Genomic DNA, 24,409 nt, shown 5'->3' on the forward strand with positions numbered 1-24,409 from the left:
GCCTGGCTGGCCTTGCCTTGCCTTGCTTTGGGATCTTCATTCGTCGCCATCGTCTTTGCCCCGCGACGCACTTGCCTGTCCGGTCTCGACTCCAGTGTCTTGCCTCCCTCCTCCTTGGTTCCTTCCGTTGCCGCCTCCATCGTTAATGTGGAGCAGGAGCCCGTTCCGCGCTACGTACCTTGCCGTTCTTTCCTGGTCACTTCCATGCTGTGGGCGACGGCAAGTACCCCGTACTCTGCTCTGCACTACCCGCAAAGTACCTGGCCAGGCGCCACCCCAACTGCCTTACATGCACACCTCTGTAGGTATGTACAATGTAGGTAGGTATGGTAGTGTATCCGTACCTTCGTCCAGATATTCCTGTCTCCCGGACCAAGCAACCAATCAGCCAACTCCATGGGTAAACGGTGTACTTCTTCCCTTTTGCTTGTTTTCCAGCCTGCCAGCCTCTCTTCTCCTTTTGCCATAGGCTGAGGTAGACTTAACAGCGTACCTGCTACATCAGACAAGATCGGACCCGTCTTCACCTTAGCCGTCCTCCACCGTTTGTCGTCGAGGAGTCACACTTGCAGTCATCGGCCGTTAAGGTGTGCGTCTGTGTGGTGCCATTCGCCCGTGTTCCTCCAGCCCCTGCCCTCTCTCTTCAGGTTCCTTTCTGCCTTGTCTTTGGGACGAGGAGAGAAAGAAGGGGGGGGGGGGGGGGGGGCCTAAATGCTACTGGGCCGCTGTTACAGCAAACTCGTGCTCCAATCTGGAAACACCAAAGGTCAACCTTGTTGACTAGACGTACCTGGGACTCTAAGGTCGAAAGGGAGACTCCAACGATACGGACGATACGGACGATACGGACCGTTAGTTCCCATTGCCATTCCCACGGTTCATGTTGCTACGCTTGCCTAGCTACCTACCTAGGTAGGTAGAAAAGAGGTAATGGCAACGAATTCTTACGTAGGTAGGTAGCAGTCGCAGTCGATCGTAGACCAAAGTAACCAGTGACCTAGATTATCATACCCCAGTCGTCAAGACCCCCCAAATCCAAACCCCTAAACATTGGCCGAGCTTTCTTCGAGAGACCGTCTCCTGTGCTCTGGTTCTCGCTCTGCCTTATCCTATGGATACCCTCCCACCACTTTGACCCCGACACCAGGGCAACCCGGATTTGTTCCTGAGTCGAGTCAACGCATGCAAGCACATCTCCATCCAGATCTACCGTCCGACTTCTCATTCATAACCCCTCCCCCCTCCCGGCCGGCTCCTCGAGGTCTGCTCTGACCTCGACCTTTGACAGAAACCGCTGTTACAGATCACATTTGCATACTACCCACGCCCATCGCTCCCAATCCTCAGCTGCTTCGACAAACAGACTTGTCGTGTCGAGTTGTCAGGCTTACCGCATTCACAGCTGTGCTTGCACCGGAGCCAACGCTGTGTATACGGTACCCACGAATAACCTTGCCCAAACTATAAGACGACTGCGCATAATCATAATAATAACATCGACACCGCCCAAGCAGCCGGCCATCATTATATAGCTCCTCTCGACTCATCTCGACTGACCGTCTGTCTGACTATCGATAATCTGGAACCAGATCGCCACAAACCCTTTCGGCTTCACCGCCCAAGGAAGGACCTTCAGCGGCTAGACAGAGTTTCGGTCGCAGAGTCCGAGGATAGGCATCATCAAACCGTCATCAACATTGCTACCTACACCAATTCTCGGCCAGCGCTGGATCGGGCTTGCTTCTTAAAGACCAACGACTTGCGTACTCCGACAAAAACGATCAAGCCAAGTTCGTTTGCCCCCCTGATTTGATTCGTCTCTGGCCTTCGACGCGACTCTACAAGTCATTACCAATACCACGCGCCGTCGCCGGAAACACCATCCTCGGTCGGCCCCCAACCCACCTTTATTCGCCCCCCTGGTCAAGCACGGCTACGGTGAACCGTCCACTCAATCAGGTACAGGGCGGCTTGGCCTCAGGGTACCTTGACCACCACTGTCCTTCACTTTCAGCTGCCATCATCCATCCATATATTTCCACAGCGAGTCGCTTCTGCCGAAAGTCCCCCCTACCCCCGTCTCATCTCTCCGAGCTTTTCTCCAGTGGGAAAACACATCCACATAACAGCTTGTAAAAGGAGAGATCAGATCAATACAACAAGACAGAAAAAAACAAAAGGCAACCGCACAAACAGATCTTACAGAATTCCACCCCTCTTTTATTTTAACCCTTTGCTTTCTCCGACCTGGCCCTCTTGACATCTTGCTAGTTGAGACGCGGACTCGATCTCCTTTTTCGGGACTCATCCGACGGCTGCAGCAAGTGGCCCGATTTAATAAGTACCCACAGAAAGGGTCGAGAAACGTTCTGGGAGCCACGGGCCCCCCTACCTAACCCAATACAACGGCTACTTCCAGCCGTCATGAGGAGCGCTTTTCGCTGGTTCAACCCAACAAGTACCGAGGACCCAAGGGACCCGTCGCCCCGGTCCACCGCCGCCGCCCACAACAGCGAGGACAGGCGCACGCCCAGCAGAAGTGACTACGCCAGCGCCGATAATATTAGTTATCGTGCGTCGACCTCCTCCTTCACCACCACCGCCGCCGCCGCCGCTCCTGCATCTTCTACTCTTGACAACGCTGCCTTTGCGACTCCTTCGCCCGGCTCCTCCAATTCTGCCTATCTCACCTCCAACTCTCCCTCCCCTCAGCCACTCACGCCCACCCATCCTTTGGACGTGCGTGATTCCCGCGCAGGCCTCTGGACCTCCAAGCCAATCACCATTGCCACACCCACAAGCACGAGGGACCCTTCATCCACCTCCCCTCCAGTGCCCCCCGCCAAATCTAGCTTCGACAGAAATCCGTTCGCCTTGCCCGACGACGTTTTCGACTTCCCTCCTCCCCCCCCGACAAAGAGTATTGATATGACCACTGGCCCAGCCATGGATTCGGCCATGGGTCGGAGTCGTCAGGACTCCTTTGTCAGCGCTGGTCCCAAGCCAATTTCTATGGCGAATCCTAACCGCGATCATGTCAACCGCCAACGACGAGAGTCTCTGGCAGGCAGCCTGATGGGCGGCGCAAGCTGGGGAGGAATGTCTTTCGGCAGCTTTATTCGCGATGAGTATGTCCCCCATACCCGGCGTCAGTTCATCGTCTGCGTCTCCCGCATTCCTCGGTGGCGACCTGCCACATGTTGCCCGACTCACTAAAATCGCTGCCCTTGCGCGCAAGAAATCGTACTGACCGCCCTCACTAGCATTGCCATGGCCGGCACATCACCGTTTGCCCACCAAGCCTCGCCATCTTTCCATTCTGGTTCCTACCTGCCTAAACTCGAGGCTAGCTTCATGAAGGACTTCACCTGCTGCGGCCTCAACCTGCCCAACCTCCACGATCTTCTGCAGCACTATGAAGAATCGCATACTCAGCCCAGCCCAAACACAGCGCGTAACGCACCCTTCTCCTCTCAGTTCGCCGCGATACCTACCCAGCCATCTTCCAGAGCCAGCAGCGCAAGGCCCCAGACTCAGCAACAAAACACCACTTCCATGTCGCAGCTCGGCCAGCAAAGTCGCCCAGGCTCTAATCTCGGCGGGGGCATAGGAGGTCTTGGGATGCAGCTTGGTCAGCAAAACATGTCTGGTCAGCAGCACGCACAAATGTCGCATCTTGACGAAATGGATGCAGTTGGTGACATGGAGATGGACGACGCTTTGGGAACAATGGAGATGGACGACAGTGCTTCTTCAGTGTCTCAGACTCGACAAATGTTTGGTCAACAGCAAAGACCCCAGTTGCACGTCAACGCCTCGGGTCTCACTCAAGGTCTTCGGACATCTCAGCCGCCTACTCCTGCAGCCGCAAGCTTTGGTCTGCAGCACAACCCCACGGTATCCTCTGTCAACACGCCCACGCTTACTACTCAACAAACAACGCCACAGCAGCAGAGGCCGAACAACGGGTTTCTCCAAAACTCACAGATGCCTTCTATAGACGACATGGACGAAGACCTGCCGGGAATGCCTATGGGTGGCAACATGGAGCTCAACGGTTCCAACTTTGGGGACGTAAACTTCGGCAACTCCAACGGCAACTCCGAATTCTGTATCAACGACCCCGGCAAGCATCTTTTCAGCCCTGGCGGTGCTTTGACCAACCAGCAACGAGCTATCCAAGCACACCTCATCGGAATGGGCTTCGACCCTAGCCAGCCTAATAGCGCGGCCAACAAGGCTCTGATCCAGAAGTTTGGGGCAATGATGATTCCAGAGGAGCATAAACCTTTCAAGTGTCCTGTCATTGGCTGTGAAAAGGCATACAAGAACCAGAACGGTCTCAAGTAAGTTTCTCTTGACTCAGTAGCTTTAATGTGGTTTGTGGCTGAACATGACTCGAAACAGGTACCACAAGACGCACGGTCACCAGACACAACAGCTGCACGAAAACGGCGATGGAACTTTCTCAATCGTCAATCCCGAAACCAGCACACCGTATCCCGGCACGCTGGGAATGGAAAAGGAGAAGCCGTTCTCATGCGACGTGTGTGGCAAGCGCTACAAGAACCTTAACGGTCTCAAATACGTGAGTTCAATCCCTGCCTCAAACTATCGAGTTGCCAAGTCTAACCCGAAGAACAGCACAAAGGACACTCAGCACCTTGTAACCCCGACTTCAAGTTCCTGGCTGCGGGACTCAATAACCTCGCCAGCCTCCCGGGCCTCATGGAGAACTCGATGTCCAACCTGCCCGGTATCGGTGAAGACCAGATGATGTAACGGAGCATTCGACCATGCGATTCTCTCGCGCCCACCGGTCCCGACACTCGGTGGGTACTTTCAAAAGATTATCGTGGTCACCTAAATCTCTCCTGCAACCTGACTACGGTCGTGGAGTCGCGACTATATATTTCGGCCACATAGGTGGCTTGCGGCATACGGCGTGGCGTTTCGTTGCATTCATGGATAGCTCCCTGGTCGACCGAGCCTGCTCTTCTCCGTTTTTATACCCTCATAGACTTACCAGTATCGCTTTGCGACGCTTGGCACGCGGCACATCCCCTTTTAGATTAATACGCGCCTCTGCGAAAGCGAACGAGCGTAGATGGCTACGAGGCCATGATAGGAGGTCAGCGTTGTTTGGTTTTCTTTCTGATTGAGTTTTGTCGATAATTCGACTTCCTCGCGTTGGGGCGTCTTTTTCTTTGCCATTGGGAACGGCAGGCGACGAATGTGTTGCAGACACGTTTACAGTATGTGTATGCACAGGATGCTATCACGGAAATACACGAAAAGGCCAAAAGAAGGGCCATGGGGACATGACTGATGGATCTGGTCAGGAAGGTGGTCTTGTATGAGTTTGGACAACAAAGGAAGAACGAAAGAAAAGAAAAAAAGACCCAGACAAGGATGTCTGTTTTGCATCGCGGCCATCAAGTAGTTCCTTGCCTTGTCGTTTTCGTTGTCTTTTTGGAGATGATTGTCTCCCATAAGGTTTTGGGGGTTGCACGTTGATGACGCATGATTCGTCTCAAGGCGTCGAAGTCGGACATTGGATGGGAAAAGTTCGAGTTTTTGTTTTCATTGCGCTTTAAAATTTCCCAAATTATAGAATGAACGTGTGAATGGAATCAAGGACACTTCTGAAGTGAAGAAGGGGAAAAAAAAAAAACAAATCTCTTCTCTGCTACTGAACTTTCGGGATATCGCTGTCTACAATAAAGACTACAATGCCACAACTCCACCATCCAAGTAAAAAACAAGAACCGCACCTGTAGTAAAGCAAGCAACACCAGACCATGCAGTAAGCCATCTCGTCGTTACTTGTTCGCCATCGTAAAATTGAGGGAAGATAGACCGTGCCAGCACGTCTAGCAGCTCAGGTGGTCTTGAGTACCTCACCACCAGTTCGTCCGCTGCCGCATGTCCCCCTTTTGAAGCAAGCAAAGTATTTTGCGGGACCCAGCGCATTTTGCATCATTTACCATTTGGCATCTATTTGCCATGAGACCTCAGCTCATCTCCATGCCATCTTCATCATCGGCCTCGCTGTCAAGGAGTTGTGTGTGGTTGCTGCCAATACTCTCTTTCCGACTTACGATGGAACAGCCGTCACCAAAACGTGAGCCTGCCAGCCCGCCAACATACTCCAGTTCGTCGCCACCCACAACGCGGCCTTCCATATCAATTTCTTGAGACAGCTCAACCAGCGCTGATCGTGGCAGTCGCAGGAACCCCTGTGTGCGGACAATGCGACCCCAGTGTGTGAGGCAGAACTGCGCTGCACGTTTGCGGAGCCATTCCTCATTTGCAAGCCCAGCACAGTGCCAGATGATACAGGCATGATCGACATCTAGCTCCTTGGAAAGTCGATTCACGCAGAGCAGCCGGAGATGGGGAATGCCGTAGATGTTTGACATGACCAGTAGGCCTGCCACGTCCGACAAGTCCGTAGTGGCGCCACTCTCATTGACTGATGTTCCATGGATGCTGTCTGTGTATAAGTAGTACAGGAACGCCTTAACCACTGTATATGGTTCAGGTATGTGCATCTTCTTGGTATGGAACTCTGCCATCTGGGAGTTATAAAGTCGGGCAAAATGCGGCCAGCGAGCTTGAAGAATAAGTTTATGAACGTGAATCGGTTGAGACGTAGGGGCGTCAGGTGCCAACCAGTTCTGGTCAGCAGAGGCGTCAGCAGCTCGGCTCATCATATCATCGTCTTCGTAATCGCCCTCAAGGGCTGTGATGACAAAGTCAGTGCCACTGCCACTCTCAGGGGGCTGATCGAATAATTTAGCCAAATCAGCACCAAGGCCCTTGGAAGGCTGGTCGACCACTCGCGTCGTTGGCCTCGACTCTATGCGTGGCTCAGAGGATAGGTTGTTCCCGAGGAAGCCAAACCGGCGCAGATCAATCTCCATGATATCACTGTGAGATGTCTTGTCAGAAAGACACGTACGACCAGGTACTGTTGAAACAACTCACCTGAGGTATTCCTCAAACCCGTTAGGGCCCAAATCCGATGCAGCCGGGTCGGTCGGACAGCCAAGAAGCCAAGCCTTCGTGCCATCCTCGTTCATTGTGCAGTAGTGCCAGCGATAGCCCGACTTGAATATATCACGACCCTCAGCGAGCTTTTGCCATCGTAGAGTCGCCAGGTCCAAGGCTGATAGAGAGCACTCCTTGGAAGTAATCGTTGCCGCTGGAGTGACGAAGTCAAGGAGGGTACCCGAAGAGTACACATGAAAATGGATACCAGACCCTTGCGAGGGTATGTTGGGCCCGGACACGAACTTGAGGGACGAAATGGTTCCGGGAGCCATGGGAGCTAAAGCCTTGAGTTGAAATGATGGCGGGTTTACCTGCTGTGTCCGGGAGTTGGCGGCATACCCAGACGTCCCAACGACTGGCGGCGGATGTGCCAGTGAGTAGGGCTGTCGCGGCGAGCCAACAGCTCGACTGGTACCCGCTTGGCGGTCGTAAATACCAACTTGAGGTGTGGATTCGAAAGCTGGACTCCCTTTGAGGTCGAGCCACCAGAGATCACCGATCTTGTCCATATCCTCGGAAAGCCCGCCAAAGACCCATACTCTGTCACCCCATATATAGGCTGAGTGGTCAAATCGACCTACGAAACGCCAGGATCGTGACCAGGTAAAGGTCTTCAGGTCAAGGTAGCAAATGTCGTCGAGAACGTAATTATCATGACCGGTGATGCCGCCAACAATGAAAAGCTTGTCTTCGTGTAGAACTGCCGCGTGTCGTGCCCGGCCTTTCGGCACAGGACCTGTAACTTGGGGCTGTGTCCAATGCGCTGTCTTCAGGTTGAATATGATCAAATCGGATAGGTAGGTTCGATGCTCATTTTCGCCGCCAAAGACGAGTAACTTGTCGCCTTGATAAAGGGTAGCCGTGTGGCCTAGACTCCGTGTTAGATATGATGAAAGCCGCTGCGAGTCATCCCACAGAGAACTTACCCATGCGTACGCCGGGAATATCGCCGTAGTTATCCACTAGACTCCACTGATGGCTAACCAAGTCCAGTTTGAGAACGTGGTTGTACACTTCATCGGTGTACTGATCAAACCCTCCGAAGGCATAGATGTGGTTGTTGCCGCAGTACGTGACCGAGGCGTTGACCAAACATGCCGGTCGCTGCCCCAAGGTTCTTGTCACCCTGGGACGATACCCATCTAAGGTACCCCTGTTCTTAATAGGCGAGTTGGGCATGATGTAGGTATTGTTACTCGACGTGGCCGATCCTGGTGTTTGGTCCATCGGCGACGGGGTCGGCTGCGACAGCGCAGTCGAGGCTTGATTCGGCGTTGTCAAGGCTTGTGAGGCGGGTCCGCCGAAAAGAGACTGGGACAGCGCTCCGGGTGTTGCTGGTGACGGTTGGGGCTGGGCCATGATGGGCAACGTTGCTAACAAGTCATCTCAATCGCCGAAGTCGCTGAAGAGATGATGTCGCTGCGTTGTAGGCTGCCTAAGCAGGAGTGTATTGTGAGCAACGAAAGGGCGCGAAACGAGAAGGTGATAAAGGACGTACGGCGATGGTTGCCGTCGCACGCTGGGATAGTGGAGGTCCTAATGTTCCTGCATTGACAATCCGAGGCTCCGTCTCCTGTCGTGGCAACTGCAGACGGTGTGAAGAGGGGCTCCTCTGTTGATTGGCTTGCCTGGCTAGCGGCAGAGCCTGAGCAGACGACCACGTGATTGGCAGCAATGCCAGCGCCCCTTGCAAGGGTACACCAGTCGTCTCCTTGTCGAATTCCCAGAGCCGGTCCAAGCGTCGTTGCTCGGCCGCAACGTAGGTGGGGCACAAAGTAAATAAAAGATGTGAGAGTTCCTGACCAGCTTCAAGCTCTCCTCTCTCCGTATCCAACCTCAATCACTTCCACTCTTCACCCTCACACCCATCTCAGACTTTCTTCTTCTACACCCTCAAGCTGGCTCAAACCTCTTAAAAAGCCATCCGACAAGAATAACCAGAGTCTATTAGATCCCACTGCTGTCCTCAGCCATTTGGTCGCCCCCCGACTTAAAGCCTTTCTTGTCCAGGCACTACTTCGACTTTCGAGCAACACACAACGACAGAATACTAACAACAACCACAATATCCAGGAACCTTTAGCTAGAGTCTCTTGGAGCTCGTTCGATTTTCGGAGCTCTCAACACCTCTTCCTTCGGCGCATCTGTTGCATCCGTCGGAGATTCACCACTCGCTTTATCACGATACCACATACATACGCTATTCAAAATGGCCACTGCATCAGTATCAACACCCGTCAAGTCCCACAAGGGTCTTTTCTCTTCCCGTACCGCCGGCGGACGGATGCCTCTGACCCCTTCCCCCCGTCAGCATTCGACCACCTCTGTATCAGTGAACCTGAACTCCTCTCCCTTCACCCCTGAAAAGCAGTCGGGCAACGATGCCTACCGTGCATCTGGCAAGTCGACCTACGGTGGCAACCTGACTGCACACCTGGCAAGATCCACCACAATCAAGTCATCCCACCGCGACTCGCCCAAGTCCAACATTGCCCGAGGTGTCTCGACTCCCCGCAGAGCTCTTGAGCTTGGTGTCTCCGACTTCACACTGACCAGCTCTGGGGCCTCCAAGACTCCTTCTAGCGCCAAGTCTAAGAAGAGCTCCTTGAGACAAAAGACAGCCAAGACTACTGTCAACTATAGCGGTGACCGGTTCATCCCCAACCGTAGCGCCAGCTCCGCCATCTCCAACGCCGGTAGCAGCAAACTCGATCGCCCCGATAAGCGGTCCAAGGCTAGCTCTAGCGAGTCTTCAAATGTTCTTTCGTCTGCAACCGACGACGCTATCGCTGCCCTCGAGGGCCTCAACATCGAAGACGAGGAGCCTACTACCTATTCCCGTCTTTCTCCAAACACGGTCGCCTACCAAGATTCTCTTGCAAGTGCCTGCGGCGTTAGTCTCAACACCCGAATTCTTCAGTTCAAGCCTGCACCTCCTGAGTCTTCCAAGCCTATCGACCTTCGTCAACAGTACAACCGTCCCTTGAAGCCTGCCAGCGCTACCTCTGCCCAGTTTCGCCGTCGTGTCGCTACCGCGCCGGAGCGTGTCCTCGATGCCCCTGGGTTGATTGACGACTACTACCTCAACCTTCTCGACTGGAGCTCTGGCAACCAGGTCGCCATCGGTCTTGAGCGCAACGTCTACGTGTGGTCCGCCGACGAGGGAAGCGTCAGCTGCCTTCTCGAGACCAGTCCTGACACGTACGTCAGCAGTGTTAAATGGTCTGGTGACGGCGCGTACGTCGGTGTCGGGCTTGGCACCGGTGAAGTCCAGATCTGGGACGTTGCTGAGGCTCAAAAGGTTCGTAGCATGTTTGGCCACGACACCCGTGTTGGTGTCATGGGTTGGAACAAGCACCTCCTATCGACTGGTGCACGCAGCGGGCTTGTCTTCAATCACGATGTCCGCGTCGCGGAGCACAAGGTGGCAGAACTGGTCTCGCACACCTCTGAGGTTTGTGGCCTCGAATGGCGATCTGATGGCGCCCAGCTTGCTACTGGAGGCAACGACAACCTTGTCTCCATCTGGGATGCCCGCTCCCTTTCTGTCCCTAAGTTCACCAAGACCAACCACAAGGCCGCTGTCAAGGCCCTTGCCTGGTGCCCATGGAACATGAACCTCCTGGCTACGGGTGGTGGCTCGTATGACCGCCATATCCACTTCTGGAATTCTACTTCGGGTGCTCGCGTCAACAGTATCGACACCGGCTCGCAGGTCACTAGCCTCCGCTGGAGCCCTCACTACCGCGAGATTGTCAGCTCTAGTGGCTTTCCCGACAACTCGCTCAGCATCTGGAGCTACCCGACCTTAGTCCGCAACGTTGAGATTCCTGCACATGAGAGCAGAGTCTTGCACAGCTGCCTCAGCCCCGACGGACAGATGCTTGCTACCGCAGGTAAGTCAGAAACATGTAGCCCAATGTACTCCGACTATGACATTTGCTAATTCCCGCCCACCAGCCGCTGATGAGAGTTTGAAGTTCTGGAAGGTCTTCGAGAAGAAGGCGGGAACTAGCGCCGGTCTCGGCAGCAGCACCTCGTCGTCCAAGGCGGACATGGTCAAGCAGATGACGATTCGGTAAATGTCTTACCGACCAGGCCTGGCGAATGTCGGTCCAACGACGTCATCAAATGTAGGTATATCTCCTCTGGCATTTGTCGGTCATGGGTTCCTAGCGGTTGGGGTCATCTTCAGCGAGGAGTTTGGGTTTTGTTGCATCCGACTCTGCGTGGCATGAAAGGGCTTCTCCACGACGGGAAATGAAATTGCTTGGTCATGAGTGACCGCAGACGATACCATTCAGCACGGGATAGATTGATTTGTACTGCTTTTGAAGAAATGCACCCTAATTATGTGCTTCCTGGTCAGAGAGGGTCAGCAGCAGTTAAGTGACAGATTGCCACCCTCAAGCAAATAAAACTGGTTTTGAACACTTTGAAGGCTCATGCCAACCTTTCGAGACGTCTTCCCCGTGCAATTGCGGTCCTCCCTCACCCCGCATTTCGGACATACACTAGTGTACAACCCACTTGTCTTATCTTATCATATGAATGGGGCCTTGGTGATCATTAATACCGACACGTACCCACCTACCTCAGTACCTCTCTGAGTTTAGCCTTCCCGCAGCAGGTAGGCAGCTTACTAATGACCAAACGAACGCCTGCTTCGATCCTCAAATCGAAATCCACAACAAAGACAACCTTGTCCCATACACACCAACAGTCGCAAAATCAGGGTACCAGCGAGCCCCTTTCACCAACTGGGGTCCACGAGAACTACGAAGTAAACTTCCAGAGTCCAATCTCAGTTTTGCAGTCGTCGAGTTTTTGAGCGCGCACGCCATTCTGGGCAGCAAGTAGTGGTGGATTAGGCAGGCGAACGTCAAAACGGGCAATCCTCTGACTTGGCAAGCAACCTACAGCGTGACGACGGAATACTCGCCACAACCGATCGATTATCCCACAGAAGGAACGTTGCGTGGAGCAGAAAGTGCGTCCAGGTGCTTCGTCCATTGGTTTTCTCGCCCCCAGAAGCCTAGCTTTTACTGAACTCCCCGACAAGTACGCACGCGATAATTGTCAACGGATTTTCACCATGTCGAACAACGCGGTCGGTGCGGTCTATGAACAGATCATCGCCGAGGTCATAAACTCCTCGCGCGTCGATTTCGAAGAGGGCGGAGTTGATGAGAGCGTTCTCGATGAACTTAAGAAAGGCTGGCAGGAAAAGCTCTCCCAGCTCGAGGTGGCGAGTTTCCCTTGGGATCCCCCGAAGGATGCACCTGCTCCTGCTGCACCACCGCCAACGACTGCTGCACCCCCACCAGCCGCTCCATACTCTCAGGCTCAGCTGAGTCCTCAGATTCCGGGACCCGGCCTACCTCTGCCTGGTGCCCCTCCTGCCAACCAAGTTAGAAATGTGCCAGTCAAGGAGGAGCCGTACATCAAACCAGAGCCGGGCATGCAGAATGTGTCTATGCCTTCGGCTCAGCAGGAGGGTGCTGGCATTGCTGCTTACCGCGCAGCTCAACATATCCAGGGCCAATTCGGTGAGAAAGGAGCCGGCTCTATCAATGCCATTCAAGCCTCGGCGACCAACAGACCTGCCGGTCAGCCGGCCCTTCCTCAGATGCCTGGCCAGCCTACGCAACAGCAGCAGCAGTACCGGCCTGGCGTGCCTCAACAAGGCCAGCAGCAGCAGCAACGCCCCCCTAGTAACGGTCAACCCGGCGTGAATCCTTCGCAAACCGATGGGGCCGGTGACGACATCGACTTTGAAGGTGTACTGGTCCACCGCGATGCTGATGGCAACGAACGCGAGCTCGGGCGCATCGACATTGACCGCATGATACACGCACAGATTGCAGCGAACGCCAAGAGCATGGAGGGTGGTGGGTTGATGCTACCACTCAAGGAGGCCACGAGACACAAGTCCGCCGCCACTACGCACTCCAAGGGTAAAGAGCATGGTATAGCTTCCTACGATGGCTACGACGACGATGAAGTTGATGAAGACGCGATCAACTCGGATCTTGACGACCCTGACGAAGATAAGGACGAAGATGAAGTCGACGATGAGGGTTTGGGCCACATCATGCTCTGTATGTATGACAAGGTCCAGCGCGTCAAGAACAAGTGGAAGTGCGTCTTGAAGGATGGCGTCCTTACCGTCAACGGCAAGGAGTACGTCTTCCATAAGGCCACTGGAGAGTACGAGTGGTAAAGCACTCTTCACAGCCCACCTAACCAACTCGGGCTTTGAAGGCATGAAGAAACTACTGGGCTTCGCACTCATTGAACATGCGACGTCGAGTTCAGGGGTTTTCTTTCAGGAGATTGCAACCTTCTGGGCTACAAAGCGGGAAGTTGCTTTTTGCCTACTCGGTGCCTCATCAATATCGTTTCGGAACGGCTCTGTCTCCCCCCTCCACCCCTCGACACAGTGTTTTCGCTTGGACGCGAGAAACCCAATTGGATCACCCGACTAGGTTTTTTTTTCTTGCCTTCTCGACCAGCAACCGAGTTGATATCCATATCATTCGCAGCAACTTGGTGTTTGCCTTGACACACGAAGGAGACTTGCATTCAGAGAAGATACAAGAGGCGAGCTGGGCTGACGCTAATCAGAAGCAAGAGCTTAGAGAGAGAGAGAGAGAGAGAGAGAGAGAGAGAGAGAGAGAGAGAGAGAGAGAGAGAGAGCACGTCAGAAAGCATCACCTGCTGAGAGGGGGGCGAAGGAAAGGTTCATTGAAGCCATGCAGTTCGTCAACATGGGTGAAGTGTGCGTGCAGGTGACAATTTTACGGAGCAGGCGGATCAGAACAAGGTTTCCTTTGAGAGCATCAGGAAGGTTATGGATGGAATGCTGACCTCCTTTTTCATTTCACGACACCTAACAACTCCTACAAAAGTGTACAACAGTAAAACATGCGGTTTCGTTACCCTCAGAATAAAACCTGCTGCCACAACACCCCCTCTACCTGCTCCCCATCCTTGCGTTGACGTGAACGTGAACTGGTCGCGAGATGGCCTATAGTATTCCTAGAAAGCAAGTTCCCATTGCAGGACTGGCTTCCTTTTCATGGGGTAAGATTTACTTCCTCTGCTCTGGGGCTCTTAGCATATGGTAGCGCCCTCCTTCAACCCCGTTGGAACCGTCACCCAATGTCCAAAGGGCCATATCGACTACGGGATCATGCCACAAAGCTGCTTGTGCTCGATGTCTCGGCTTCGCTGTTCCAAACTCTATCTAACATGCCTCTTGGGTTGCCTTGCCGACCCCCCCTGGGGGGGGCCCGTCAAAGATGATTCCAAAACAAACAAAAAGCAGACAAACACACAATGATGCGTTTTTGTCTTCCGATTTGACTCTCTGCGCCGGCAGTTATCCCATGTGTACGGGAGACCGGCGGCCAGACCCAGAAACGGGCTGGCGACAGAACAAAAGACAAAAGCGGTCAAGACAGGTAAACCTGAGATGGCTGGCCCGTCAAGTCACACAAACATGTAGTCTCCATGGCTGCTACATCCCTTTTGCTCTGGAGCCACGGCCATTTCGTCTACAGCGGCCTCCCTCGATCTTCCCCATGTGACGTTCGGCACTGTCTTTGGAAGGCACCCGGGAAGACTGGGTCGGGGAATATACTTCACGCTGTCCGTTGCCGCGGCTTGATCAGAAGACGAGCCTAATAAGCGGCTCGCGCTAGTGGTGTATCATCCTACCCGGGCTTAAGCGGCAAGGCCAGATCGGCATTCCGCTAAGGGGCGTCTCTCAGCGTCTGCATTCTCGTCAACTGTGAACCAAGATTCCACTAGAGCAGCCATGTACAAGACCTAGGTCCGGTGGCCGAGTCGCCCTCGGGCCATTACAGACAACATATCCCATTCCGGATCTGATCCCATGTCCTCTAATGGTCTGTCAAAAATGCCAACTAGCCGTTGGCGTGTGTGGAGAATGGCCTATCACGCCCACGCTCGCGCGGGCCTGTCGACCATAGACCGCCGGTCCGTCCCCCAATCCTGCCCGCATCGAGATCGCCTCTCGCCTCGTCTGGCATCTTTATTGACTGGCGAAGGGACTTTCAGGACTTAGAGCTGCTGTATCGTTGAGCCGTGCCCATCCGGCTGGACGCAGAGCTAGACGTAGAGATCTACCCCCCACCCCCAAATGGGCGATCGAGTCGTGGTGCAACCGTTTTTGCCATCCGCATGCCCCAGTCCCTGCGTGATTGCGGTTTTCAAAGCCCAAGAGAGAGGCACAGGTGTGCCTTGACCGGGAAGGGAGATGCCAGGGGAGGGGTGCCAACGAGCTCCTCGGTCATGAGCACCGAGTAATCACCGGAGGGAGGGGCCATCCGTACGACGGCGAGCTCCTCTCCAGACTTGTCCACGGGGCCGAGAGGGCCCAGCTGATGAGAACCGAACCCATCGACAGGAACGAATCAAGGGCGTCGTCCACTTTGGACAACACCCGGCCCTGCCCACCGTCGCGTGCTCACAATGCTTGCTGGTCGCCAGTCTCCCTTGGTTAACCCCACAGCGGGTATTCGTGCAGAAACGCCAGCGACGTAAGGCTTCTACAGGGCTGCCATCCCGCCAGCAGGGTTCCGTTTAATTTGGAAGCCTGTTTGGGTAGAGGAGAGCGGTCTGTTCCATCGTCTAGAAATGCCCATAAGAGAGACTTGGTTTGTGGGTTCTGATCGTCATCTTCCTCGTGGCGGGTCCACCGGCGGCTGTCCTGAGGCCCCCGCCTCCCTGGGCCCGGACGGGTAAATGAAATAAAAACTAAAATTGAAAACTGTGCGATAGGCATCGATCGAATGGCACGCTGGAATCGACCCTGGCGAACAAGGGATGGCGGTGGCTGTTTCGGTCTCATACGTATCACCTTGGTATGGCTCGTCAACGGGGAAGGGTATCGATGCATGCGTGGCAGCCCGCGACAGTTGGACGATGTTCCTACTGGTCGTGGATGGGGCGAGACGCTCAGAAGCCGTGTGACGAGCCCGCCATTTCAGTTGCTTCTCAACTTTTCAAGGCGGGGACCTGGTGTTCAATGACGGCGCTTAGGTTAATGTAGAATCCGCTACCTGCTGCCTGAACATGCAATCTCTCTGAGCGGCGCAACAAGAGCGAGACGCCCATCAAGTGGCACCACCGCCCGTTATTGGCTAGTCTTCGAGCAATAGCCAGGGAATAATCCAACCCCCATGATCTCGAAGGTAAGGAGAGATCTTCGTATTATGTATTATGCATACCCTCGAGCTTGATGCAAGGTCTGATCCGATTCATTTGCAACTTGCCCTTGCTTTCGATGATTCCGGCCGCGCCAAGAGGACTGGCTAAAGCAGGGTGGATGGCCTCCAGGCGACGTTTGAATCGCATCACTGTTGGATGATGATTGCAAACTGCTGTCACCCGCGTCGTGCTATGCCCGAACTGAGCATGCACGTTGTCGTCAGGAACACATAGGATCTGCTTCCAGGCAGCTTACATTGCAGCCGTCTCGATCCACGGCCGTCTGGACAGTGGTACGAAAGTTTTTGAGAACATCCGTCCAGGATATGAAAACCGATGGGCTTTTTAACGCACACTTTAACCATCCATCTGGCTCTGGCATTTGGGAGAACAACTTGGTCTTTGTGGTCGCAAGTCAATGCCGAAGTTGTATTTGAAAGTACTCTGGTTACTGATTACCGTTGGATATGACCTACATGCAATCCAAGCCGAGATGGTAACAGCAGCAGCAGCAGCAGCAGCCATCTAAACAAGCCGGCCTTCGAGGTGTGCGGTTTCCGTTTGTGAATGAGGAGCAGGTAGTGCTGACCCGAGAACTCGGAACCGCTATTGCAGGATTACATCCAGAATTCTCCTCCTGTTGGTTAGCTTCATTCGGAAATTTTGCTCTTGTGTGCTCCTCATGTCGGACGTGGATTGCTTAAAAGGGAGGGGCCTAATTGGTGTAATCATTTATACGCGCTCTAAGATTGGCACCCTATCTCCAGTTCGTGGGCTGGTTGTATGTTGCCTGGCCGTGCTGCATATTCCATGATTGTACACCACCTTTTTTCTCTCTCTTCTCCCTCTAATCGTCTACGTAACGATTGATTATCAAGCTGCATTAATACCGCATCCAGAGCCATTGCGTCGCTGGTATGTGGTGGGCTATACACTGTATATTGTGTCAACAAGGCAAGGGCCCAGGCCTAGGGTATCTGCATGGGTGAGGCGATGGGCTTGAGGTAGTTCCCCAAAGGAAAACCCAACAGTGTTCCATAGTTATGCCAGCGCCCACGGCGCTGTAAGTAACTTCCATGCCGTAATCGTTGCGATCGGCGAGCAAGACCCAACGGCGGCATATAAGCGGCAACACTCGATTGCAGCAGCCCGCCGTAGCCGCAGTAATGACACGAATCGAATGAGTGTACGGATACATCGGCGCTGACATCACGTCGCTGGAGTTGTCCACAACGTCACAGTAAGCGCCAACCAGGTGGTCAAGGTAGGCAACGTCTTCAGAAGAGTATAAAAAGTAAAAATAGAAAAAGGAACCGGAAACTCCGGACGGGATTGATGAGCAAGTCCACTTTTGCTTCCAGAACGCTTCCCGCGGGCCAAGGATATGTCCTCTTGGAACCCCCGGCTCAAACGAAGCGCTGCTAGACCCTCGAGATGACCCATTGCACAGCCCAGTGTATTTAAGGGCTGCACAGAGCCTCGAAACGAGGCTCAAGGCTCCATCATGTCGGCGTATTTGACGCCTTCTGTGAATCGATCTGCCCCCTCCGAAAGGAGTGAGTGGTACACCCAGGTCATTCTACTCGGCCTGCTCGGTGGAGCCCATCAAGGTCCTCCGAGTTTGTGTTCCGAACTAGCGCCTGTCGTGTAAGATGCCATAGTACTATAGTAAGCACCCTGGTACAGTAGGAAGCTCACCATCATCAGAGGGACGGACAAGCGACCACCCAAAGGTACGAATGGACGGAAATTTGCCAACGAGCAACCCCTTGCCGTCGACGGGGGCGGAACCCCCTGGACCGTCGAGAAGCTGCGCGTCAACATCGATGCCTGCCTGGCCTGCGAGACGACGAACCGGCGACAGTCACTCGGCAGTAGCGTGGACAGGTTCCCAGGGAGGTTTCGCGTTCCAGACATGTTGGCAAAGTAGACTCATGCGATATCAACTCCAACCGTAGGTGCTGTAGTAGGCTATCTATCTCTCTTGGTTGTGAGTGACGATGCAAAACTCTCGCATCGCCAGCGTCGGGCTGTCATGTCTCTCCTCTCCGCGACGAGCACTTTGCAGGTAGCCCGAGGTTGAATTGAATATTCGGTCGCTAGCGCCTGGGTGGCGCACACATTGCTCTCCAGACGATCCGGCTGGCGTTGGCCATTGCAAAAGTCCCTCCTCGCACCGGTCATGTTCGATTAAGGTTTGGTGTCGTCAGCGGCGCCCAATGTCACGAAAAGATCACTAGCCTGGAGTTGAGACCTGCAGGTTGCCAATTAGTAGCTGCTCTGCTCAGTTGTCGGTTCCTGCCTTGCTGCGTCCCCGAGTCTTGCAAGAGGGCTTGAGAGAGCGCATCGTGTACCGGCTCGAGGCGAGGATTCGTCAACCTTGCAAATTGGGACATGGCAAGATAGGAGACGACTGACTGGAATCCCTGTTGCGTATTGTCCGCGGAGGCTGGGGTTCGTTCGGATTCAGAGACTGCGTGCACAAGAGGGCCCACATGGCTCTGCTCATCTCTGCCTACCTTACACTAGGCAGCTACCTAGTGTAGGTAGGTAGGTTGCGACTCAGGTGACTAGGTAGTCGGGTAGTGGATGGGCACGGTGTGGGTAGCGGCCAAATGCAGTACCAGAGTGTCGGGTCCTTAGTGTCAGGGGTCAAGGGTTGAGCACCACTGCCAGCTCATCTAACCCCCGATGTCAGCCTCAGGGCCCTCAGACAGCATTACGGACCCTGGGACGTTTTTGTATGCAGCGCCGAACGGAAGCGGGAAAGCCGTGGAACTTATGGCCAGCAACGGCCAATCATCCGGTCGAAACCCCATCCATCGTCTCGGCCATCGATGCCATGTTGGAAGGAACTTTGAGTACAATTTCCAACACAGAGGTTTCGTTCGATTAGGACTCCGTCTCCCAATGCTTGCAAGGGAACTTGATCTAGCCCCTTGACGCCCTTTTGAGGCTGGCTGGCAGCCTGCAGAACAAAGGATTTGGTGGGACTGAAGAGACAAGGGCAAAAAGCCGACCATGGCCACGCTAGGTATAGCCGCTTAGTCGTCAACCGTCTCGTGGAATTAATACCGCTCGCGCCGATCGGTCCCAGCAGGCTGGGACCAACCATGGCTTCCGATGATGCGTACGTACCCCTCGCAACGGTAGGTGGGCCACCGAGATTGTCTCAAGGGCAGCCTGGTATTGAATTAGTGGACTAGAGCCCATTGCATTGGACTCCATGATAAGCATGACCCAAACTCATTCCGATTCCTTGTCTGTATAAGTACTGAGATCTGTGTTTCAGGGGGTGGAGGGGAGCACACATAGGTATGCTGGAGCTCAAATGCCGCCGGAGCCTGCTGACGAGGCACCCCCCCCCCCCCATGCTGCAGAAGTGAGCTGGCTGCATGACGCGGTGCGACCAGACTCTTGGGAACGGGCCTTGCAATCAATGGGCTCAGGATATCCCTCCCCCCCCTCATCCCGGCCGCCAGCCATGGGGATCCGAGAGCTAGCGGCGAGCCGTGGTAGCATATTGTGTGTGCCACGTGAGTATCAAATGCCCGCGAAGGAGCAGCATGCTGGCCCCGGCCCCAATGAGGATCTCGTGGATCCAATTTCCATGTACTCTGTACTCCGTAGGCACGGAACCGGGCCTCCAGGTACAAATTGTGATGCATGTATACTTGGGAAATGGCTTCTAGGACCCGGGTGACTTGTGTTGTTTCGGATCTTGGCGGTCCTGTGTCTCGATGAAAATAGGATTGCAAGTTGGCCGCCCTACGCGGGACCGGTTCAGTATTGGACTTGGACGAGTGTTAGAGCATTAGAGCCATTGCGCCCGAAGCGCTGGCAGTCATTGAGTCCGATTCGCCCGTAACTGCGGCGTACCTATCATCGACGAGTTTCGAGGCACCATAGTCGGGAATGTCGGTTGCGTATTTTGAGAGAACTTGCAGTATTGTCGAGAATGCGGAACTTTTGCAGCACTCTAAAGGATGTCTGGAGCATGTCAAAAGCCGAGCCGGCTTTTTGAAGCAGCAAGGCAGCCAACCGGTTTCCTATCCTGGTGCGCGGTCAAGGCGGCTAAACTTGTCGTAGGATTCGCGAGAATTCCAAGAAACCCAAGTTGCCAGCGCGGTGGGGAGGGAGGGGGTGGGGAATCTGAGAAGCTGGGTGTTCTGACCTCACCCCTGCAGAAAAGAAAAGTACACTACTCTCACGACAGGGCGGTGGGAGTTGATGTGAACTGAACTTGGCGGGCTTGTGGACTGCGCAAAGAGTACCTGATCCAACGATTCGCTGTCGTTGCGTCACAGACGCTTATCCCCAACGGGCCGGCTGCGATTCGGTGCTGTGACTGACGAGCGTTAGGCAGTGAACCTGGTGGAGGCGGATTAAACATGGCTGTTTGATACGCCTTTGCACCTCTGTGGGAGGGCTACCAGACGAGAAAGGAACTGTGACAACTCCTCATTTACGGTGACGGTGAATAAGGAGCTAGGGTGTGTACCAATGTAGGTTGGGAGCGCTGCGGCGGGGGAGGAGGGGCGGTGTGCGTCAAGTTTTGCTCAGGCCCATGTGTGATTGTACCCTTATCTGGCTAGGTAGGTACCTGCCATCTTTGATATGTTTCTGCGCTAAGACATCCGGCAATATGGACCGTCTCATGATCGTCGTCTCGCTCGGCAACTTGCTTTTGCTAGCGGAGAAGTCGCAGTGACTGTTTGTGAGAAATAGAGTAGAGTGCCGGTACACGGGTCCAAGAGGATTGGTTATTCAAGTGCGCGTGTTGGATCTCAGGAACCGAGGGTGGGATCGGGTAGAAGCTGAGTCGGTGAGCTTAGTTGGTATCGGTGGATGGACTCGATGGGTTGTTGTCTGTTTCCTTGGCTGTCAACGTTGCATCCAATAGGTAGAGTAGGACCACTAGTCGACGGAGGAGGGATACCGGAGGCGACTCCCGGCAGACGGTCTGAAAGGTTCTTGTGTCTTTATGTCTCGACATCGTCCGAAACCCGGCACGCGCTGATGTGACGCAGAGACATTGGACAGGCGAAGGTGCATCCATTCAAGGGGCGGGACTTGAGCTATAGGTGAGGTGGGCGGGTTCGGAACAGTGAAATGCCTGAGATTGATTGATGGGATCACTTGTTCGTTTTCCTGTCTGGCAGTCTTGTGTGTTTGGCGAGCGGGGGGGTTCTCCTAGCGCAAAGTGCAAAAAACCCCAGTTGCGTCTGCCGATGGATGTCGGCCGAAGGTGTCCGATGTGACGAGAAGCCGCATGAAATGTCCGCATGACGGCAGGAGCATCCTTCGACGGATTTCAGGGGTGCAGTTACTGGTTGTTCCTTCTTGCCGTATTTCTTTTTGACAGTGCACGTATTTATTTGTACGTGGCAGGCAAGGTTGACATCGGACGGTACCGGAGCAGAGAAGCACCGAGGGCCGGTCCTGAGACGCCCGCCGTACCCTACGTACCTGTCTAAAGGAGATACTCGAGGATGAAATGAGGTGCCAGTGGCATGACAGACGACAAGCTGGCGGGACAGATTTTTGAAGGCGTGCGGGTTCGCCGACGTATCCTACTTTACTTTGGTGCCTAGTTTAGCATCACAAACACGAATTGGTACCCGTCGCTGGTCTGCTGGTCTGCTTGGCTTGTAATGCTTACTTGGTCCCACCCCACTCGACCCATGCCGCGACGCTCAACTTCTCAAAGTGTGAGTCCATCTTGTTTCACCGAATCAGGGTTGAGCGGAGAGGCGCGCACGATTGGAATGGGGCGGCGGGAGGGGGATACAAGGGGCTAAGGTGGTCGAAGATGAACATCTGAGTCTCTTTGGTCAAGGTGGCTTGCAGGGGACGGGGCCGATGCCGGGGCCGGGGTCGGGGTGAGGCGGGACCAGTACCTTTTTGCTCGGATAGTCAAGACAGGCCGTGTCGGGCACTATGCACCTTGCTTTGTAGTGTATTGTAGAAAGTTAAATGGGGAGCATCCGGATGCAGCTGATGCCGGTACGGCCTCAGACGCCTCTTGTCGATATAGCTTACTAACCCACCACGACCTTGTACGGTGGTGACTGTCTGTCAACGGGTTGCTCATTACTGCTCTCTAGCCGCTCTGTAACTGCCACAGTCCGATAACACATGGGTGGCGCAGAGAATCAAGGTTGTCACATGTACATCCGCAATGAGATGGCTCGACCTTGGGCGTCCGTACGCGGTTTACGTACAAAGAAGATGTTGGACGGACGGCTTACAGCCCTGTTCATATCTCAGTCCCTAGGGACATAACATGGCATGGAGGTGGGAATTTGAAATGGGCTGGCGGGTACCCTCCCCTGACTCTCCACCAAATCTACCCTTCTGGTACCTTACCTACCTAGGTAGTCGACGTACTTATAGTACACTAGCGCCGTTGCCATACTACTGGAGTGTGAGAGGGACGGACCCTGGACATGCAACGAAATGAGTGAACCAAAGTGAGGAACATGGAGTTCGCAGTGGGTTACCGATACTACTTACCTACTCCCTTTGGACTTTGTAGGGACCAAAAGAGAAGACACACCAGCCCCCCTTTCGTTCCTAATCCCCTTCTCTCACATCTTCTTCCCCTCTCCCGCCCTCCCGCCGTTTTCTTGCCGACCGGGCAGTCGAGAGCGGGTTTCAGATCGACATGTGCCGCCCGATCAGCAGTGGTACCTAGTGCAGCCTAGGTAGGTACGAGGCTCTTGGATTCGACAAATACCTAGGTACGTACCTAGGAAGGTGGGACATGGTGGAAGTTGCCTTTGGGACGATGACCACCGCGGGTTGCGTGGGGCGGCGGCGAGGTTGAAGACGAACAAGCGGCTGCTTCAGTGGCGCCGGATGCCGTACGCTAGACCGATGCAGGCATGGCAAGTCAAGTCCTCCCAGGGTCAAGCTAAGCCGAGTCAAGCCAAGCCAAGCTGTTTGCTCACATACCTAAACTCAGTCGGTTTCTCGTAGTTTTTACACTAGATGGTGTATGTATGGTACGTATACCAGAAATAACTTGAAGACGGGCACACACTTATATTACCTCCTACCTCTTTAGATAGAGAGGTACCTAGGTACCTAGGTAGATACTTCCAAGTTTAAGCCTTAGACTGGGGTGGGTTCCTACTTCCGTAATTAGACGCCATGTACAAAGAAGAGAACAATGTGAAGGAACGGCATGGTAGGATGAGGTGAGAAATAGGAGCAGGAGGCATGAGTGGTGCAGGCAGGCAGGCAGGCAGGGCCGAGAGGAGGCGGAAGGGGAAGGAGGGGAGGAAGGAGGACAAGGGGAATGAGGAGAAGGAAATGACGATGGTGAACAAAATCGGACCTGCCTTCATCCTGGCAGTGGCAGGCTGGTTAATGGAACGTGGGAATTTGACGCAAAGAAAGTAGGTACACTACCTGCTCTGCTCCGTACACCATCGTCGCCAAAATAGAACCACGGAGCCCCAGGATACGGGTTCCGGTTCCCTATTCCCTACCCGCCATTCTTCCCGTCTTTTTTGACTGGAGCTTCCCCTCCTCGGGTTTGCCTTGCTCTGCCCGTACATTCGTCCTTGTGTTGTGTTGCGTTGCGTTGCGTTGCGTTAGCTCAGCCCACGTACTTGGTCCGGGTAATTTGGGCAAGTATAGGACATGCGCGCTATCCTGCGAGCTGCTGCTACTGAATGTATGGGCGGATGGGAACCCACCCGCTCCTGTCCTATCCTGTCCTGTCTTGTTCCGAACCTCACCTCACCTCACTCGCACGATATTATCTCAATCGACTTTTCCCATCTCGCCGGGTCTCCCAGGTATATCACGAGCCACCCTGTTCGCTCCTCGGTACCGACATTGTCCCTTGCCTTGCTGGCCGACCATTCTCTCTTTTGCCTTGCCGTCCTCCTCGATCCTCGATACCTTCACCAGACATCCATCCGGACGGACTGCTCAGCCCGTAGTTAAGATTGCAGCCAAGGTAAGAAGACATCAGGCCCTCATCTGCATTTGCAGTTGCCTCTCCCCAACTGTCATGACCCATGATGACCGGGGCCAGGAGAAAGCCTAGGGTCGGCAAGGCGAAATGGAGATAGAACGACGACTCGATGAGAGACGAACACAA

The 24,409-nt window shown here is 54.2% G+C and overlaps 5 protein-coding genes across 5 annotated transcripts; 4 read left to right on the plus strand and 1 right to left on the minus strand.

Annotated features, from left to right (window-relative positions):
• Positions 1-2,424: 2,424 nt before the first annotated feature.
• On the plus strand, positions 2,425-4,782 carry GLRG_00700 (uncharacterized protein; the record flags this gene model as incomplete). The annotated part of the gene is made up of 4 exons (XM_008091385.1): positions 2,425-3,128; positions 3,264-4,346; positions 4,408-4,588; positions 4,645-4,782. 4 exons carry the CDS (start codon positions 2,425-2,427, stop codon positions 4,780-4,782), a joined length of 2,106 nt encoding a protein of 701 aa, XP_008089576.1.
• Positions 4,783-6,014: 1,232 nt separating this feature from the next.
• GLRG_00701 (kelch domain-containing protein) lies at positions 6,015-8,415 on the minus strand (the record flags this gene model as incomplete). The annotated part of the gene is made up of 3 exons (XM_008091386.1): positions 6,015-6,933; positions 6,991-7,924; positions 7,983-8,415. The coding sequence occupies 3 exons, from the start codon at positions 8,413-8,415 to the stop codon at positions 6,015-6,017; spliced, it is 2,286 nt and encodes a 761-aa protein (XP_008089577.1).
• An 850-nt stretch (positions 8,416-9,265) lies between these two features.
• GLRG_00702 (WD domain-containing protein) lies at positions 9,266-11,138 on the plus strand (the record flags this gene model as incomplete). The annotated part of the gene is made up of 2 exons (XM_008091387.1): positions 9,266-10,952; positions 11,017-11,138. The coding sequence occupies 2 exons, from the start codon at positions 9,266-9,268 to the stop codon at positions 11,136-11,138; spliced, it is 1,809 nt and encodes a 602-aa protein (XP_008089578.1).
• A 1,013-nt stretch (positions 11,139-12,151) lies between these two features.
• On the plus strand, positions 12,152-13,279 carry GLRG_00703 (transcription factor IIA; the record flags this gene model as incomplete). The annotated part of the gene is made up of 1 exon (XM_008091388.1): positions 12,152-13,279. The coding sequence occupies one exon, from the start codon at positions 12,152-12,154 to the stop codon at positions 13,277-13,279; it is 1,128 nt and encodes a 375-aa protein (XP_008089579.1).
• Positions 13,280-17,797: 4,518 nt separating this feature from the next.
• GLRG_00704 (uncharacterized protein) lies at positions 17,798-18,223 on the plus strand (the record flags this gene model as incomplete). Its single annotated transcript, XM_008091389.1, has 2 exons — positions 17,798-17,940; positions 18,001-18,223. The coding sequence occupies 2 exons, from the start codon at positions 17,798-17,800 to the stop codon at positions 18,221-18,223; spliced, it is 366 nt and encodes a 121-aa protein (XP_008089580.1).
• Positions 18,224-24,409: the final 6,186 nt, after the last annotated feature.

The sequence above is a fragment of the Colletotrichum graminicola genome (assembly GCF_000149035.1).
Source record: "Colletotrichum graminicola M1.001 genomic scaffold supercont1.2, whole genome shotgun sequence".
Classification (NCBI taxonomy): domain Eukaryota; kingdom Fungi; phylum Ascomycota; class Sordariomycetes; order Glomerellales; family Glomerellaceae; genus Colletotrichum; species Colletotrichum graminicola.